The sequence below is a fragment of the Aplidium turbinatum genome, chromosome 10 (assembly GCF_918807975.1).
Source record: "Aplidium turbinatum chromosome 10, kaAplTurb1.1, whole genome shotgun sequence".
Taxonomy (NCBI): Eukaryota; Metazoa; Chordata; class Ascidiacea; order Aplousobranchia; family Polyclinidae; genus Aplidium; species Aplidium turbinatum.
In genome coordinates this window covers 8,126,577-8,144,110 of record NC_137481.1, presented here as the reverse complement: position 1 = coordinate 8,144,110, position 17,534 = coordinate 8,126,577, and the positions used below count along the sequence as shown (strand labels likewise).

Below are 17,534 nucleotides of genomic sequence, written 5' to 3'. Positions count from 1 at the left end.
TTTCTCCATGCGCTAAAAATTCGCGTTGTGCGCGTTTTTTTAAATGGCGCCCAATTGGGCTACTTTTTTTTAAAGTATAATATAATTTTTTATGTAAAAATTGTGTCATGTTTAAGATTTTTACCTAATTCGTAGTTATTTCATTGAGGAGGAGCATTTTTGGAGGCCTCGGTCAGGCAGGGTTACCAATTTGGTAAGCTATAAACATTAAACATGCCAATTTTCAAAAATGTGCATGTTTAGGATTTAATATCTGGCAATCTTGGCAACTTAAGTGATCCAGGTTTTCATGAAAATGCAGTGAGTGGACACTGGACCAGTGTTGTCAGATTGGGCGATTTATCTGCAATTGGGCTACTTTTAGTTGGGCTTGGCGCCAAAAAATGTTGGTTTGCGACTTGCGCTTTTTTGGGCTACTTTCAGTCTCTGATTTGGCGCGAGACGGCGCTTATATTTGGCAGAATTTTAAGTTGTTTGACAGTGAATTTTGAGTTGGCAGAACTGAATAATTGGTAGAATCCGAACAGCCTTTGAAAATGTTGGTAAAGTTTCGGTTTATTACGGAAAAAATGACGTTATTTTTTTGATTCGGCATGAGGATTGATTTTACTGCTGACCATTAGCAGCTTTGACTGTTGTTACAGCAATGCTGTATTCATTTTCATCCGGGAGAATGGAAGGACTGACTGGCGAGTGGCGAAGGCGAAATTGCACTTGTATCGAATATCGGAAATTATAGGGTAGTTATGATCTTGGTTTAGTACCGTACCATAATTTTTGAAGCTTTTATTGGTGTCTAAGCTATAAATTAAAGTGGGAAAAATTGAATGTCAGTGGAAAAACTTACTGAATGTAAACTGGTCTTCTTTATATGATTAAAAAACAATGATAGATTCTTGTATTTTTTGTACTAAGGTGTACGAGTTTAGAAATGCTGCAGGGGAGTATAAATTTAGAGAAGTTGCTCAATTGGCACTAACAATGTAGCCTATACCAATCAGCAATGCATTACGGTAGTTGAGCGAGCCTTTTCGAGAGTTTCTGCAATCAAAACCAAACTGCGAAATCGTATCGGTCTTCAACTTTTGTCAGCGATTGTGAAGATCAGAACTTTGCTGCAACAATTGGAAAAATGCTGTTTGATCCCCGGTCATCAATGCGGAAGCATGACAGCTCTATATATGAAAATGAAGCTTCAGCAGTTGATGATAGAATTTTGTTTGGTGTTTGTTCTTAGTAGTTCATCTGAGTTGACGGGCTTATGCTATGCATTGGCATCTACTATGGAACCATTTGTATCTTGAATTTGAAAATAGGAATTTGTATGAAGTCTGTATAGCATTGGCTCGTCTAAGTTTTTTTCAATTGAACAATGCTTGATTCAATATTGAACATTGTACTTATTGTATGTTGTATTAATGTATGTATTTTGTAGGCTATCTACCCAATCAGCATGATGGACAAAGATGTTGCTTTGTCCATGACTCTTGGGGGCATGCCCAAAAACCCCCCTAGAAAGCCTGCGCCTTCGTTGCTCAACCGTCGACGTCGCGACGGCAAATTGGGCTACTTTTAAAGTTGCTTTGGCGCATTTTTGGGCTCTTTTTTAAAAAAAAATCTGGCAACACTGCACTGGACATCAGTCAGTGGTGGGCACTAGTTACTTTCAAAGTAACTGAGTTACAGTTACAGTTACTTCGCTCAAAAAGTAACTAGTTTCAGTTACAGTTACCGGTTTTTAAAAAGTAACTAGTTACAGTTACTAGTTACAGTTACTTTTCAAGGAGAATGAATGTGTAGGCTACTGACCTACACCTACTCTTTTCGCATGGAGTACAAATGTATGATAAAGGGAAAGATGATAGCCTACTTTGTTGGTAGTTGTTGTCTAACCACAAAACAGCGACCACTCTGCTAGCTGTCCACCTGCTATTGGTTCTAAAAATCCATAATCTAAGCCTAAAACGTCCGCCTACCGAATAGAAAAAATAAAAAATTGAAAAAACGACATGCACATGACACTCCGTAGCCTATATATATAAGTAGTAGCCAGTAGGGCGTATCAAAATTTTTATACGGGTATCTAAAATGAGCCAAGAGGCACAACGTCAATTTCCTTTCAGAAACATCAGCATTTCAAAATGTTGGTCGCTAAGTCCAGCTCTCTTTGGCTTCAAAATGTCTTTTCCAAGGGAGAACAGTCTTTCAACAGCAGCACTGGAAGGGATAGGGGTATTGTATTGCAAGAATAAACGCCTCATTGCGTCATTGGGGAATGCATCAGACGTAACCGTCTTTGTTGGGTTACGTTCGAGAAATTCATTTAAAATTTTTGCTGCACTTGCTTCCTTTTTTTGTGTGTTTTCAAATAACGGAGCAAAAAAGTCATCTGTTTCATGCTTGTCTTTGTCAACATCAGTGTCACAGATGCTTGCTGCATTGTCGATGGTGAAATTGTTGTGGTGCTGTAAAAGGTTAACCATTTTGAGATGCAGAGCCGCCTTAATTTCTTCACCCTTGTCAAGCCAAGCAAGCCAAGAAAGTCTGAACTGTGGGTGAAACGCAGCAGCTAGCTGGCAGTCACCATCATCAAAAACATGACCAAATCTGTTTTCTAAAGATTCCAACAATCGGGTAAGTAATGGCAGACAGACAGCCACCTTGTTGCTGTCCCGTAGTTCTTGTAATCTTTTCCGCGTCATGCCCAAGGTTGGTAGCAGTATACCCATATATGCCTTATCTTCTGATTGAAGAATGTCCAGAGATTGGCATATTGGTCGCATTACCAAATGGTATTCTTTCAGGAAAGCCACATCACCTGAAAGAACAGAGAAAACTGTTTTTAGAGAAACTATCGAGCAATTGCCAGAGCCCACTTTCGTAGATATCAAGATAATTGCAGTCTGTTTGACTTGTTTATTAACTTTTTTGTATGGTTACAACTTATAATTTATAACCAAAAATTTGAAACTGCTGTTGTCCACCAGAGGTAGGCTAACTAACACAACGTGCCTTTCCACAGGGCCAGGGCACCAAGCACACGACCTCTGAGTGAGCGTCATGTTCTTGAACCGTAGACCAAACAAATTTTCGCTTATAGGCAAGCTACTGAGCTACGCCACTAACATTGCACTTAGCGATATATTGTTTTGCAAATACAGTAGCAATATCAGTCCTAACAGATATTCATTAGCCTACTCACTTTTGGTAAAAGCTGTTAAACCAAGATTGTTGCATGCTCGCTGAAGCCCATCATGTTTTTCTCGACTGTCAAATACTGTGAGCAAACGTGCTACAGCATCAAACACAGAGTTCCAGCGAGTGATTGTAGGCACTTTGAGCAATATCCCAACTTCACTCTGAATTTCATCTGCTACCTTGCTACTCCTGCAAAACAGGTACAGTAACAGCATATCATTTCTTATTTCTCCAGTAAGCATACGGACACAGATTGAAACATTTGGTCAGTTTGTACGATTGCACCAGCTTTTCTAACTATGTTTTATTGTTTACAGTTTACAACACATAAGAATCATAAGAACATTACAACTTAAGTTCGAGAATTATAGAATAGAATATAGAATGAATAGAAGTAAAGGCTTGCCTGGATTGTTTGTTCCACAAGTTTTGGGCTTTTGCAAAAGCACTACGATATAGCTTTTTGTATATGGAGCATTTTCCCAGAGCTTTATCAGCATCGACTGTCGCAACAAGGTTCAGTGTGTGGGCAGCACACCGCCCATGTTTTGGTAATGCAATTCCAACATTATATCATCACCTTCCTCACAACGACCCACTGTAAAACAGGAGGCTATAAAGTATTGTACACTAACTTGAAGTGGTTAACTATACTACAACCCTACTTGAAATGTGAAACAATATTAATGTTCATACTTTTCAATATGGTTGTTATTTCTTCAACAATAACATGATCGTCTTCAGTAACTTCATCTGACACTTCAACTTCATTTACTTCATCATCATCGTTGTTGCTTTCCAGCACTCCGAAAACACTACAAAGATCAAATATCATTATATCAATGCTTTTTCACCAGAGTCCTGACTGTTACGCAAGGATAAACAGTGTAGAATTGTACATTATACGATAATTTGAAAAAATGGGATGGTATTAGTAGCAGATTGCAATGCTTTAAAAACCAGTTTTAGCATTACCGGTAGCCTACTCCAATTTTCATTGCAAGTTGTAACCAATATTTTTATATGCCTTATTTAGAATAAAATTGATAAAAGCATGATATTTACTTAAATGCTTTTACGAAGTTGGAACCATTATCCGTTGTGGTTTTTGTAACTTTGTTTTCTATGTGGTAATTCCAGTGAATTTCAGACATCAAGCCGGCCAATATGTTGTAAGTGTGTGATCCTTTTGAGCGCTTGCAAGCCAGTATCCCCTTATTTCTTTGCAGAGTCTCTTCATCAATCCAGTGTACTGTCATACCCAAGTATGATCTGAAGATTTTGTTTATAATAAGTGATAGTATCGATAGAACAGAATGCGTAAATTATTTTCTTCCATTAGGACTAATTTAAACACACGTTTGTGGAATATCTGAGTCTTTACAGCGCAAGAGGCTTCAGGGTTACATTGTAACACCATCCGATTTTAGCGAAAGCTAATTAAGGCTTTATTAGACATAACAAGTCCTACAGATAAGTCTAAGACTTGTAAAGCGGACATGGAAATGCAGTATTAAATCTAAAATTTAGTACAAAACACCTATCCATACCGAGATCTGCAGGTCCACACATCTGCAGTGGTTGCCACTAACTTAACTTGTGAAAGTTTTTCTTGCAGTTGGATTGTCTTCTCATGGTATCTAAATCATAGTACAACTGTTTTACCGCGTGCAAGAAACAACTTTCAGTAATATTTTCCTATATTTGTAGTCTTTTAATGGTATTATTAACACAAACAATTATATTATATCGTATTTATGACATACCGATCTTCAATTCGTCTGGTCAAGGTACGTCGTGACATTGGATTTTTTCCTGGAATGCACGTTTCAACGAAGTCTTGGAATGATGCCGATTCTATAATACCAAATGGCATCATATTGTCCACAAACACATTGACAACCTAAAAGGTAGTTGAAGTTGCACATACATCGAGCAAAGTGGGCAAAAAATCCAACAAAACAATATGTTAAATCATTATACATTACATTCTATTCTGTAGGCATTCATTTTACTCATGTAGCAACAAACACAAGCGAAATCACATACGGTAGCAAACTTCATTATCTGGTATCAGAATCCATCAACCCGATCGCTGGCATAGTAACATTATAAATATATAGGCAATTATGTTATTATGTATGGAGACTGTTTTCAGAGCGAAAGCTCACTGCATAGTCTCTGCAATTTTGTTATTTGAATAGGTTAATCAGAAAAATATATATTTATAGTACATACTTTGTTTTCGTACAATTTTTGTGTAACTTTGGGTTGTGCTTGCACCATACAGCTCTTCAATGAGATCTGTGTAGATTTCTTTCTTGGTGGTTGACCAGTTTCGTCTTCCCGTTTTCTTTTGTTCCGGTTTTTATTCTCATTTATGCATAGCTGGAATCTTTTGCAGGCATGTGGGTGACAAGACTGCACATGTTTCTTTAAATTATTTAAAGATGTAATGCTAGCAGACAGCTTCTTCAAATTTGGCCTGCATAATTTACACGAAACTTCAACATTCTTTTGATCAGGCTTATGTCCAAGAAATTCAAAATAATCTTGCAGGTATGGCCATGGATTTCCTGGTGTAGAACAAGGAGGGTCAGACTGGTGTCCACTAACAACTTCATATTCATGCTGATGATCCGCTTCCTGTTCCAGCACAATCAGACCGGCTACCATTACCACTGGGGTTTGTTTTCGTCTCAGATACTTTAGACAGAAACTTATCCATTTCGACTACTGAGTACTGACTACCTCATCTCCCTGTTTTCAAAGCTATATTACCACAATCTACAAAAAAAGAATCGCTTTACAAAGAAGGAGAACGTGAAATTTCTAAAAAATAGACAGTTTAGTAGAGAAACAAACAAAGGATTGCGCTGTCAAAGACATCAATCTGTATAGAACATTGCAAAATTCTACCTTCTATCTCTGGTACGCCACAAAATCCTATCTAGCTGTTTACACCGCCTCATTTCTGTCGCTGGTATGCCGCAAAACCCTATCTAGCAGTTTACACAGCTCCTTTCTGTAAATAACCTCCCTTGTCGCCGAACTCCTATAATCTCTCCCAAACAAATAATTTGACCACTACGAAAAAAACTGCCATAAGCTGAAAAACAAACGAAAAAATCTTTGTTTGGGAAATCAAGTAACTGTAACTAGTAACTGTTGAAAAACGCTAAAATAGTAGCTAGTTACTGCTTATCGTTACTTTTTCAAAAAAGTAACAAAGTTACAGTTACAGTTACTCAAAAAGTAACTAGTTATGTAACTAGTTACTTTTTTAACTAGTTACTGCCCACCTCTGACATCAGTTCAGATTTGTTTTTATTTCTGACCATCGCAACGAAAAACAATGTATGTCAAACATAGCAGGGGTCTAGAAAAAGGTAGAAGCGACAAAACACGGATGCTATAACGTGCATGATGCCAAAGCAGGACAATCAGTTATGGCATGGTCGCAACACCTTAATAAAGTTTTTACAAAATGTAGAAAGATGAGAAAAAAAGGCTAGTGAAGGCATTTTTTGTGTTTAGATACCTACCTGTTTGTAGTTATTTTAACAAACAGTTGATTGATTGAATCTTTATCCGCGGACTGGGAAAGCTTCTTGAATAGCTTAATCCTGGCAGTTTCGCATACTTGTAGAGCAGGGGCGGGCAACATACGGCCCGCGACCAGATTTAGAGCGGCCCGCAGACAGTTTCCGCTCTTTACGTGATAATGTGGGCGCTGCCACACTCTGACGTAATACCCCACTACTTGCTTACTACCGGTACGTCAAATAATAGCTACTGTTAGTTATTCTTTAGTTTTTTGTTTTCTGTTTTTAGTCAAGTGACAAGCATGTTATGTTCTGTCATAAACGGGCCCTTCCATCCTTTTTCTTTATCTCTTGTAAGAATCTCTTTCAAGCTCAAGCCAAGGGAAGGGCACTTTTGCTCACGAAATATACTTAACAATGAAGACATTCAGGGTGAAGCTAAAACTGTTTTCTCACGAGTTCAATCAGAATATCACAACACACTTTCCAACACTCAAAACTATGGCACCCCAGATGATGACAATTGAGACATACGGTAGGCTACACCAATATGATATCTGCACTAGACAATGCATTTGGTTGTCGTTTTGCGGACTTCCAGAAACTTTCTTCTGAGTTTGATATCTTTTCATCACCCTTTACAACTGACTTTGAAAAGGTGCCGGATGCTTTACAGCTGGAATTGGTTGATTTGCAGTGTGACTCTACCCTGAAAGAGATATTCCTATCTAAAGGCATTGACAAATTTTATGCGTCACTGAATGAGTCCAAGTTTGCCAACCTGAGAAAGATGGCCATGAAACTACTTGTTCTGTTCGGGTCTACATAGCCTACATTTGCAAGCAAAAATTTTGGGCCATGAACATTAACAAGAGAAATCTGCGATCCAATCTCACTGATGTGCACGTGCAGACTTTACTGAGGGTTTCTATGTCGGACATGCAGCCAGAGTTCAATGAACTTGTTGACAACTTTATTCCATCACAGATGTCTCATTGACTTTAGCATCTAATGATTGAAGTACACTACGTTATTTGTTAATATAAATTCATTAAATACTGTTTTTGGTCTCTATGCTTTAAACTTAAAGTTTACATTATATTACAGTAAATACGATTTATTCCTTGTCTAGGTAGATAAATACGCGATTAATGTAGCGATTCATGAATCCGGCCCGCCAAGTACTTCATTTTCCCATATCAGGCCCGCCGACTGGAGAATTTGCCCGCCCCTGTTGTAGAGGCTTTAAATTACTGACGCAGGCCCGGTCACCGAGATTGACAGAGTGAAGTTGTCGATTGTTGAAGTGTTGTCGTCGGGGAATTATCCCATCCATTAGGTGCCACTGAATGGAGAGCAGTCCTGAAAATGAGTTGCTCAAGCGCACACCCCGAGAGTCGAACCAGTGCCGCTTGATCTTGAAGCTTCTTTGTTCTTGAAGTAACGCGCTATGCGCTAACCAAGTACAGTACCAATTAACTGGGCTATCGGGTGAATGCATGGTTGCCAATCTGTTTGAAAGATGTGAAGAACTGGAAAAACACTTAAAATTTGGGACTGATGATCAAGCGCTCCAGAATAATTTTGTATATTAGCCTATCTATTTGCTTGGGCTCCATTTTGGGCTCCATTTTAGAACCCCCAAAAAAATTGGGCTACTTTTTGCATAAGCTTGGGCTCTTTTTTATATTAACCTCTGGCAACCCTAATTGACTAACAGGGCGTCTTGTGGAAGAGCACCAAAAACTATACATAAACAACAACTTCTAACATCTAGCATAAAAGACGAAGCGGTAACACTAAAAGTAGGCCTAATCATAGTATATAACTTTAAACCTTAACAAAATCAGTCAGTTTATAGGCCTATTTATAGGGGAGGAAGACAAGCACCTTCACGTGGTCCCCCCCGTCAGTAACATACGAAATTATACAAAATACGTATGCGAAACGAAGCTTGTCAAACAAGAGCTAATGAGACTGTTCAGCGCAGGGTGGGTAGGAAAATGCCCTTTTCAGGGCACGGCAGTGCTCGCACTGTCGAATAGTACCGACGACCCACCGTACTGCAGCTGAACACCGAGGGCATCACGGCCAGCAAGCTCAACATCATCGAGCACCTGGCCACCAAGCATCAAGCCCCCATCATCCTCCTCCAGGAGACTCACTGTACATCTGTGGATAAGTTGGTAATAACCAACTTCACACTCGCAGGCGCAACCTGCAGCGGGAAACACGACCTCGCCACGTTTGTCCATGACCGGCTGAGCTGGTCCTTGGTTGACCAATCCCAAGCTCAATCGGAGATCGAGTGGCTTTGTGTAGATGTAGCAGGCTACAACATCGTCAATGTCTACACTCTACAAGCCCCCACCTTCGCGGATAACATCAACAGCCATCCCAGTGTTCCCCCACCCCAGCCTCTACGCTGGCGATTTTAACTGCCACCACACTGACTGGGGGTACAACTCCATCAACAACGACGGAGATAGTCTGGCCGCTTGGGCAACCAACAACAACCTCGCCCTCTTATATGATCCTAAGGGCGCACCGAGCTTCCACTCCGGTCGTTGGAACACTGGCACGAACCCAGACCTGGCTTTCGCAAGTGATGACCCCGATGATCGCCAGCCGGACAGACGTGTGTTAGAGAAGTTCCCAAGGTCTCAACACCGACCCTCGCTAATCACGGCCCCCTTGCTTGCCACACCTATTCCGAGCAAGCCTGTCAAGCGATGGAACTTCAGAAAGGCCGATTGGGAATACTACAGCTTCCTCACAAACGAAGCTACGCAGTACCTCCCATCCCCACACACCATCAAAGTGGATGAAGCCTACCAGGACTTCTGTGATGCAATCATATCTGCGGCAAAAGACTCCATCCCGCGAGGTCGACGGAAAAACTACATACCTTGCTGGGATGTGGAGTGCGACAGGCTTTACCGCGACTTCCTCCGTTCCCCCCAGAGTACCGCCACCACCAACTCAGCAACAGCCCTGCTGGCAAGATTGGATTCAAAGAGGAAGAAGCGCTGGACAGAAGCCATAGACTCAATCGACTTCACGCACTCCAGCCGCACAGCTTGGAGTACACTCAACAACCTCAATGGCAGATCACGTGCCTCTCGTCGCCAATGCCCCATTTCAGCAAATGCCATCGCCTCACAACTTGTGAAAAATGGAGTGCACAGAACGAGAGACCGTGAATCAGACAAGTCCGTCCTCAAGGAAATGACAGACCTCTGGAAGGTCCCAACACCTGTCGAGGGCAACATCTCTGGTGAGTTTACCCAAGAAGAATTTGCCTCCGCCCTCCAGCACCTAAAGCCAGGCAAATCCCCGGGCCTTGACCACCTATGCCCGGAACTAATACTCCAAGCTGCCCCCTCTATGAGGTCCTGGTTAAAAGAATTCCTTTCCTGCTGCTTGCGTCACCTGCGCATCCCAAGAATCTGGAGAAGAGCCCTAGTGGTTGCAGTCCCAAAGTCGAAGAAGCCCCCAGGGGATCCGAAGAGCTATCGCCCCATCTCTCTGCTCTGTATCCCCTTTAAGATACTCGAAAGACTTATCTACGCCCGTGTCGAACCGATAATAGACCCTCAGCTCCCTCGGGAACAAGCCGGCTTTCGCCATGGAAGATCAACTGTAGACCAGGTCACTCTGATGACCCAAGACATCGAGGACAGCTTCTCGGCAAAAAAGAAGGCTGGCGCCGTGTTTGTCGATCTCACGGCTGCCTACGACACTGTATGGCACAGCGGCCTTACCTGCAAACTACTCCGTCTCCTTCCTGACAGGCACATGGTCCATATGATTATGGAACTTGTGCAAAACCGCAGCTTTACCCTTTCCACCGGTAGCGGCCGACGAAGTAGACTACGTCGACTCAGGAACGGCGTCCCACAGGGCTCTGTCCTGGTTCCCCTCCTCTTTAACACTTACATCTATGACCTGCCTGACACCATCTCCAGGAAGTATGCTTATGCAGACGATCTGGCTCTCCTGCATCCAGCCGGAGATTGGCAGTCAATGGAGAGGAACCTAAGCCAGGACATGTCAACTATATCAACATATCTCCAGAAATGGAAGCTACAGCTCAGCAAGGCAAAGACAGTGTCGGCGGCCTTCCACCTAAACAACAAGGAAGCAAAACGTGAGATCAACATTACCACCGATGACGAACACCTACCATACTGCGCCGAACCCACTTACCTCGGCGTAACCCTGGACAGGTCACTCACGTACCGACGACACCTGGAGTCACTGCGCAAAAAACTATCTGCGCGCGTTGCACTTTTGAGGCGGCTGGCGGGTTCCGGCTGGGGAGCTGATGCAAAAACCCTTCGCACAGCTACCTTGGCCCTTGTCCATTCTACCGCTGAGTACTGCGCACCAGTGTGGTGCCGCAGCTCTCACATCCGCCACATTGACACCGCCATCAATGACGCACTACGCACTGTGACTGGATGCCTGCGTCCCACTCCAACGGACTGCCTTCCCATCCTTGCAGGCATCCAGCCTGCTGAGCTTCGCCGTAAAGGAGCCATGATTTCCCTTGCTCGTCGCGCACTGGACCCCGACCACCTCCTCCACAGTACATTCCAGCGCCTACCTGGAGGACAGCAGCGACTGAAATCAAGACGCCCATTTGTGCCCGCCGCACGACAGCTTCTGAACAACGTTGAAGATCTTGGAATAAGTGCGGCACACTGGACGAACTACACATGGAACATGGAGTGGCAAAACAACACCTCCCGACTCCGTGATTTCCTACCCGACGTCAATCCCCACCCTCCGGGAATGTCCCTCGCAAGACTTGCGTGGGTCCGGCTTAACCGCCTACGAACCGGCGTCGGTCGCTTTCGTTCAGACATGTGCAAATGGGGCCTGGCTCCCTCACCGGGATGCGAGTGTGGCGCCACAGACCAGACAGTAGATCATGTCGTCCATGACTGCCCAATCCATCAACCACCACATGGAGCGCCTGGACTGAAGGCCCTGGATGACGAGACTGTCGAGTGGCTGATGACATCATGCCCAAACATATAGTCCAGAAGAACAGCTCATACGACGAAGAAGAAGTTTATAGGCCGACTTGAATACAGTTAATAAGATGATAGCCGTTAACAAATAGTACTTAACACCAGTTTGTGAGTAGTAGGCCTAGGTCTACGTAGTATGGGTGCAACCTAGTTCGTACCTTGAACCATTCGTACATTCAGTTCGTACCCTGAAAAGATCGAGAGAAAAAGTTAAAGCGAAGGTTAGGGTTAGAGCATAGATTACTCTATGGTTAGGGTTAGCGGAAACTGCGGAAAAATGTTTGCGGAAACTGCGATCAGCGGACTTCGGCTTGAAGCTAATTTTCCTCACGATCTTTTCTGAGGGAAAATTTTAAAATGATTGCCGAAACTGCGATCAGCGACTTTGGCTTTTTTAATTTTTTCTCTCGATCTTTTCAAGGTACGAACTGAGGGTACGAACTATTCATGGTACGAACTAGGTTGCATCCGTTGTTTCGTATCATTACGATCTTTAAAATACAGGTCATGTCAATTGTCAACAAGAAGCACAGTAGCTTTGAAAAGCTGTACAACGCTGTGGGCAGTGGGCGTTAATTATGTCAAATGATTGCTCTTGATAGATATCATCTACTGTTTTATATATAAGCTACAAACAGCGTTGAATAATGCTGGATTGCTGGTTGTAAGCTAAAATAGATCGGCATAAAATATTAAATAACAGTTACAAGGAATGTTCTCCAATAAACTTCTGGCTCAGTATGGCTTCTTCATGTTCAACGCTAGCTTCCTATACTGTTCCACACTGGTTTTTTTTTTTGCTGAGACTTTTCGGTCATTTGCACAAAATGACTTGAAAAAATTCGGTCATTTTTTATTTATTTTGGTCATATATAGTCAATTGACTATATTTTTTTTTTCGGACATTTTGCTACAAAATCGGTCAATGACCGATAAATGACCAAAAAAAAACCCCCAGGTTCCACAGCTACTGATTTTCCCTTCCTCGTGGAAATGCGAGCAGGGATTTTCAGTCATGATGGACATCAACTCAAAAACTCAAAACCGACTAGGTGTGCCCGGGAATGACTTTCGATGCGCTGTTCGCAAATGTAGCCTACACCGCGCATCGGTCAATTGGTGAACAGTAAACAAAAGGCAGTGACTATTTGACCGGCTCCAGTCTTTGAATCTGAAACACTATTTGACCGGTCATGACGTATTCTTTTTCTCTTTCAAAGCAAAAGACGAAAGCAGAAGAAAAAAGTGCCTATATAAGTTGTAAATTCAACTATTTTATTCAACTGAGTCCGTGGCGCGTGCGATTTTTCTCTGGCTGGTGTTTGCAACTGAATGAGCTCGATACTATCCCGAAGCGCTTTTTTTTTAAACTAAATTTTGACCCGAATTGACTCAATCGTTGGGCTGCTGCATTTTTGTGGTCAATTTTTGATTCGAGTAGCTTTTTTACATCTTTTCAAATATAAGTAATAAAGTTAGAGTATTTTTAGTTTGCTGGAATTTGAGAATTTCTCTGGGTAAGTTTCCGTTCGTCGTAAGAGGATGTGACCGTGTTTGTAAGGTGCACGGTCGATTGGTCGACAGACATTTGGTCGACAGGACAATTGGTCGACAAGACAGTTGGTCGGCAGGACGTTAGGTCGACGACGATTCATTTTAGGGTTAGGGTTAGAGTTAGGTTAGGGTTAAGGTTAGTTAACTAACCCTAACCCTAAAATGAATTGTTCTGTCGACGTAACGTCCTGTCGACCAACTGTCTTGTCGACCAATTGTCCTGTCGACCAACTGACCGGGTACCGTTTGTAATGCGTCGTTCGGCAAACATGGTCGCAATAAAATCTACTTGAATTAAGAATTGACCACAAAAATGCAACAGCCTAACAATTGAGTTCAATTTGGGTCAAAATTTAGTTAAAAAAATAAGCGCTTCGAGCTAGTATCGAGCTCATTCACTTGCGAACACCAGCCCAAGAAAAATTGCACACGCCACAAACTCGGTTGAATAAAATAGTTGAATTTACAACTTATACATATATATAGGCATTTTTTTCTTCTCCTTTCGTCTTTTGCTTTGAAAGAGAAAAAGAAAAAAGAATACGTCATGACCGGTCAAATAGTGTTTCAGATTCAAAGACTGGAGCCGGTCAAATAGCCACTGCCTAAACAAAAATCTCATTAAATTTAGTTGTGGTGCTTTAGTGTTATTTTAGTACACCAATATTATTTTTATCAATAAAATACGATTCGATCCAATTAGTTGTTCTGCAAGAAGTGGTACGCTTGGCAGTACAGAGCGTCCAAGTGGTACGAGATCGTAAAAAGGTTGGGAACCCCAAGCATATGGATATCAAGTGTGTGGCTTGTTCCTTCTTTCTGCCACTTCTCGTTTCAGCAACTACACCTATCTAATATAGTACTTCTTTGGTTTGGTGCAAGATTTTTCAAAAGTTCACTTTCTTTTGCTTCATCATTTTTCTGATAATAATGTTATCAGCATCTTCACCGTCGTTGGTGAATATACATTTATCAAAGTGCATTTGTTTCAAGAATTACAATATATTGAATTGCTGATCAGGAACTTGTTTTTAAAATGGAGAAGAGTGATATACAAGCTTCTGTTGAAATGCGAGAAGATATGCCGGAATGTGCAATTTGTTTACAGCCCTGTCTCCAACCAGTGGAATTACCCTGTTTGCACGTTTTTTGCTTTTTGTGTGCAAAGGTAACTCACCTCACGTACTTTGAACAATGCATGTTTTTAGAACAAAAAAATATATAGTCTACTACACCGGTAGTTACTATACCATCAAACATTTTAGCAGTCTCCATGCAATTCAGCCATGCAACAAATTTTTTATCTCATTTATCAATCTAATGTTCTTTTTGTGTCACGTGTTTCTAGTGTAGGTTATGTTTGCAACCTTAATTTTCTATCTCTAAGTTGGTGCAGTATAATATTATAATGGATTCCGCACATTATTTTTAAGTTCCTGCACATGTGTATGTTTAATTAAATTTTCAATCTTACTGTTTAAAGTATGTCCTTCCACTGATGAATTTTACCTTTATTGCACTGCCGCATCATTTAGAAGCAACTACAGATGAAACCTCACAATTAAGCATTATAGCATCACCATATCTAGCGACGTAGTTTTATTAAAGTCAAAGTTATGGCATTGTGCTACAGTTGAATTATTTTAATAAGTTTGTTCATATAGTTACAACTAACTAGTAAGAAACATATAGTTAAAATTAGCAACGGTTTGCACCTTTCCCAGATAAACTTATTTTTTTATAAAAACTGCAGAGTAAAAAAACCGTATAATTGCATTCTCAAACCTTCAATTATAAGTTGAATAAGTTTTGCTTTTAGCAGCATGATCATTGCTTACTTCACAGTGTAGATTCAAACGATCTGTTATAGCCTTCAATTATAATTTTAGGGAACAGCTATGCAAAGTCGCAAATGTGCACTGTGTCGGGCCGCAATTCCAGATGATTTTATTTCAAAACCATCACTTTTCACAAAGGAAAGCGGCTCCATTGGTGATTCTGGTTCATCTGAATCAAGGTAATATAACACTTTAGTCACCACTAAATTTTGATATCACTATCAGTTGTATGCTAGCTTTTGCAGGGTTTGTTAATGGTTAAGTGCTGTGTACAATATTACACTTCTATGTTGTAAGATTGTCGGGACATGTTGAAAAATTAGGTTTTTATGTTATTGGCCATCACATAAAAAACACAGAGTAGCACTAGCGAATAATTGCACCAATATACAAACAATTTCAATCTAAGCCAGTTGTGTAAAAAGTTGTTTAGTAACAATTTCAGCTGATGAGAATGTCATGTATTTACGGTGTAATTTTGTTTTTTCAGGCATGTATGGTTTTATCAAGGTTACAATGGTTGGTGGCAGTACGATGATAGAACCTGCAAGGAAATTGAGGCTGCCCATGCAAACGACGCTAGCTCCGTAGACGTCCTAGTTGCTGGCTCTGTTTATGTTATAGATTTAAAAAACAAAGTTCAGTATCAACGACACAGAAATTCCAGAAAGCGAAAGATCAAAAGAGATTTAGTCACTGCACACAAAAAGGGAGTTGCAGGTCTTGAAGCTCCAAACACAAACCAACCTAATCTACAACCTTCATGCAGCTCTGTTCTCACAAACTCTTCTTGTAGCTCTGCAACCCAACAAACTACATGTAACGATGTTTCATCACACCAAGTAGCCGATATTATTCCACCTCGTGAAGTCAGTCGCCGAATGCCGTTGGGGTCGGACGATTCATTGAATAGCAACCTTCTCGTGCAAAATAATGTGTTCTTGCAAACACCAACTTTAACAAGAACTTCTTCTGAGCCAATTCGCGCATCCAACGACTTACAAGTTTCGATGTTAACTCGTTGCAGCACTCATAATGCGGTTTCTTTAGAAGCCATGGAAGAAGACAATGAATAAAACCTTCAGTCTTTGCTCTTAGCAGATATAAAAACATTGTTTTTGTTTCTATTTTCCATCCATGGTGCTTTGAAACTGGGGAAGCTGTTATTCTTAAATTATATATTTACATGAAGATTTGGTAAAAAATTCGTCTTGTACCACAACCACACAAAACCAAGTAACATTATCAGATTCAACATATGCAGCTTCAATCATGCACAAAGTAATGTGTAAAGTACATGCTCGGTGTAAATGCTTGTCAGGCAATTGCATTATAAAAATGAATGTGTTGAATCCAGGTATGCCACTTTACTTTGTGATACTGTAGATTTAAAGTTATTTTTATCTGGGTGATTTCTTGCAAACAAACGATCCAGTACAAATTCATGTATTTTTTTACTGTTTTGCATTTGAGGAAATGAACAACCTTCCCCTGTTACAAACAGTGTAGGTTACCTTTTATTTGACAGTATTACTTTTGTGTCGTTGTTCGATCAGCTGAACGAAGAGCGTTATTTATTCAAATAATATGTTGATTGACCAAATAAAAGATCTTTACACATTTGTGCGAGCAGCATAACTCGCTTGAAGCTTGCCTCATTAAAACTGGACATTTTTCTGTTGTTTTAGTAAAATTTTGGTTGATTTCAACAACCGATGTGTGTGACAATTTTATCCTTTCTGATGTTACAAGCGCTAGCTTAGTTGTAAACCAATGCTGTGTAGGAACTTTGTTTGGAAAGTAAAGCCTGTTCTTGGAATTGACCTTCGCAATAAGTCGCCTGCTGTAATTCTTAATCGAAGAAAAATAAGTTTTAAATAGGCCTACCAGAAAAATATTATGTAATGCACAGTGTAAAGTTTACCGTTTAGATTTTGTGTGGCCTACTTAATGTCTATTACCACAATTCACGGCGCTTCTCAGCCGAGTAACTTCGTGCCAAGGGGCAAATCATTCACATAATATACGTGTGTAGTGTGTACCGTTGAGGATTGCAACCGATTATGCCATTCTGGTTTGGTTTGCCTACGCTTTATTATATTCTACAAGCAAAAGACATTGGACTTACTGGCTGTATGTCGGTCTTGAAGTATAATACTAGGCCACAGGCTAATCGTTTTTGCAGACAAGTCCGCTTGGTTTTAATCTTGTTAAACGATCGACTTTCTTGAATGTACTCTCATACTCGTATTAGTGTGATATAAGTTGACGATAAACAGAAATATAACATCGTTGAAGATTTGAACAGCCACTAATTTGCGTTGAAAACTGGCACGTTTGGGCAAAATTTATGCTTGGAG

The 17,534-nt window shown here is 40.9% G+C and overlaps 3 protein-coding genes across 3 annotated transcripts; 1 reads left to right on the top strand and 2 right to left on the bottom strand.

Moving 5' to 3' along the window:
• Positions 1-2,056: 2,056 nt before the first annotated feature.
• On the bottom strand, positions 2,057-3,440 carry LOC145778925 (uncharacterized). The gene is made up of 2 exons (XM_082590514.1): positions 3,203-3,440; positions 2,057-2,818 (listed from the first exon to the last, which is right to left on the bottom strand). Exons 1-2 carry the CDS (start codon positions 3,438-3,440, stop codon positions 2,109-2,111), a joined length of 948 nt encoding a protein of 315 aa, XP_082446640.1. The 3' UTR covers positions 2,057-2,108.
• Positions 3,255-17,534, top strand: LOC145778761 (uncharacterized). The gene is made up of 4 exons (XM_082590337.1): positions 3,255-3,398; positions 14,358-14,504; positions 15,226-15,353; positions 15,665-17,534. Exons 1-4 carry the CDS (start codon positions 3,255-3,257, stop codon positions 16,248-16,250), a joined length of 1,005 nt encoding a protein of 334 aa, XP_082446463.1. The 3' UTR covers positions 16,251-17,534.
• Positions 3,610-5,874, bottom strand: LOC145778279 (uncharacterized). Its single transcript, XM_082589741.1, has 5 exons — positions 5,437-5,874; positions 4,965-5,101; positions 4,749-4,838; positions 4,264-4,470; positions 3,610-4,013 (listed from the first exon to the last, which is right to left on the bottom strand). The coding sequence occupies exons 1-5, from the start codon at positions 5,872-5,874 to the stop codon at positions 3,860-3,862; spliced, it is 1,026 nt and encodes a 341-aa protein (XP_082445867.1). The 3' UTR covers positions 3,610-3,859.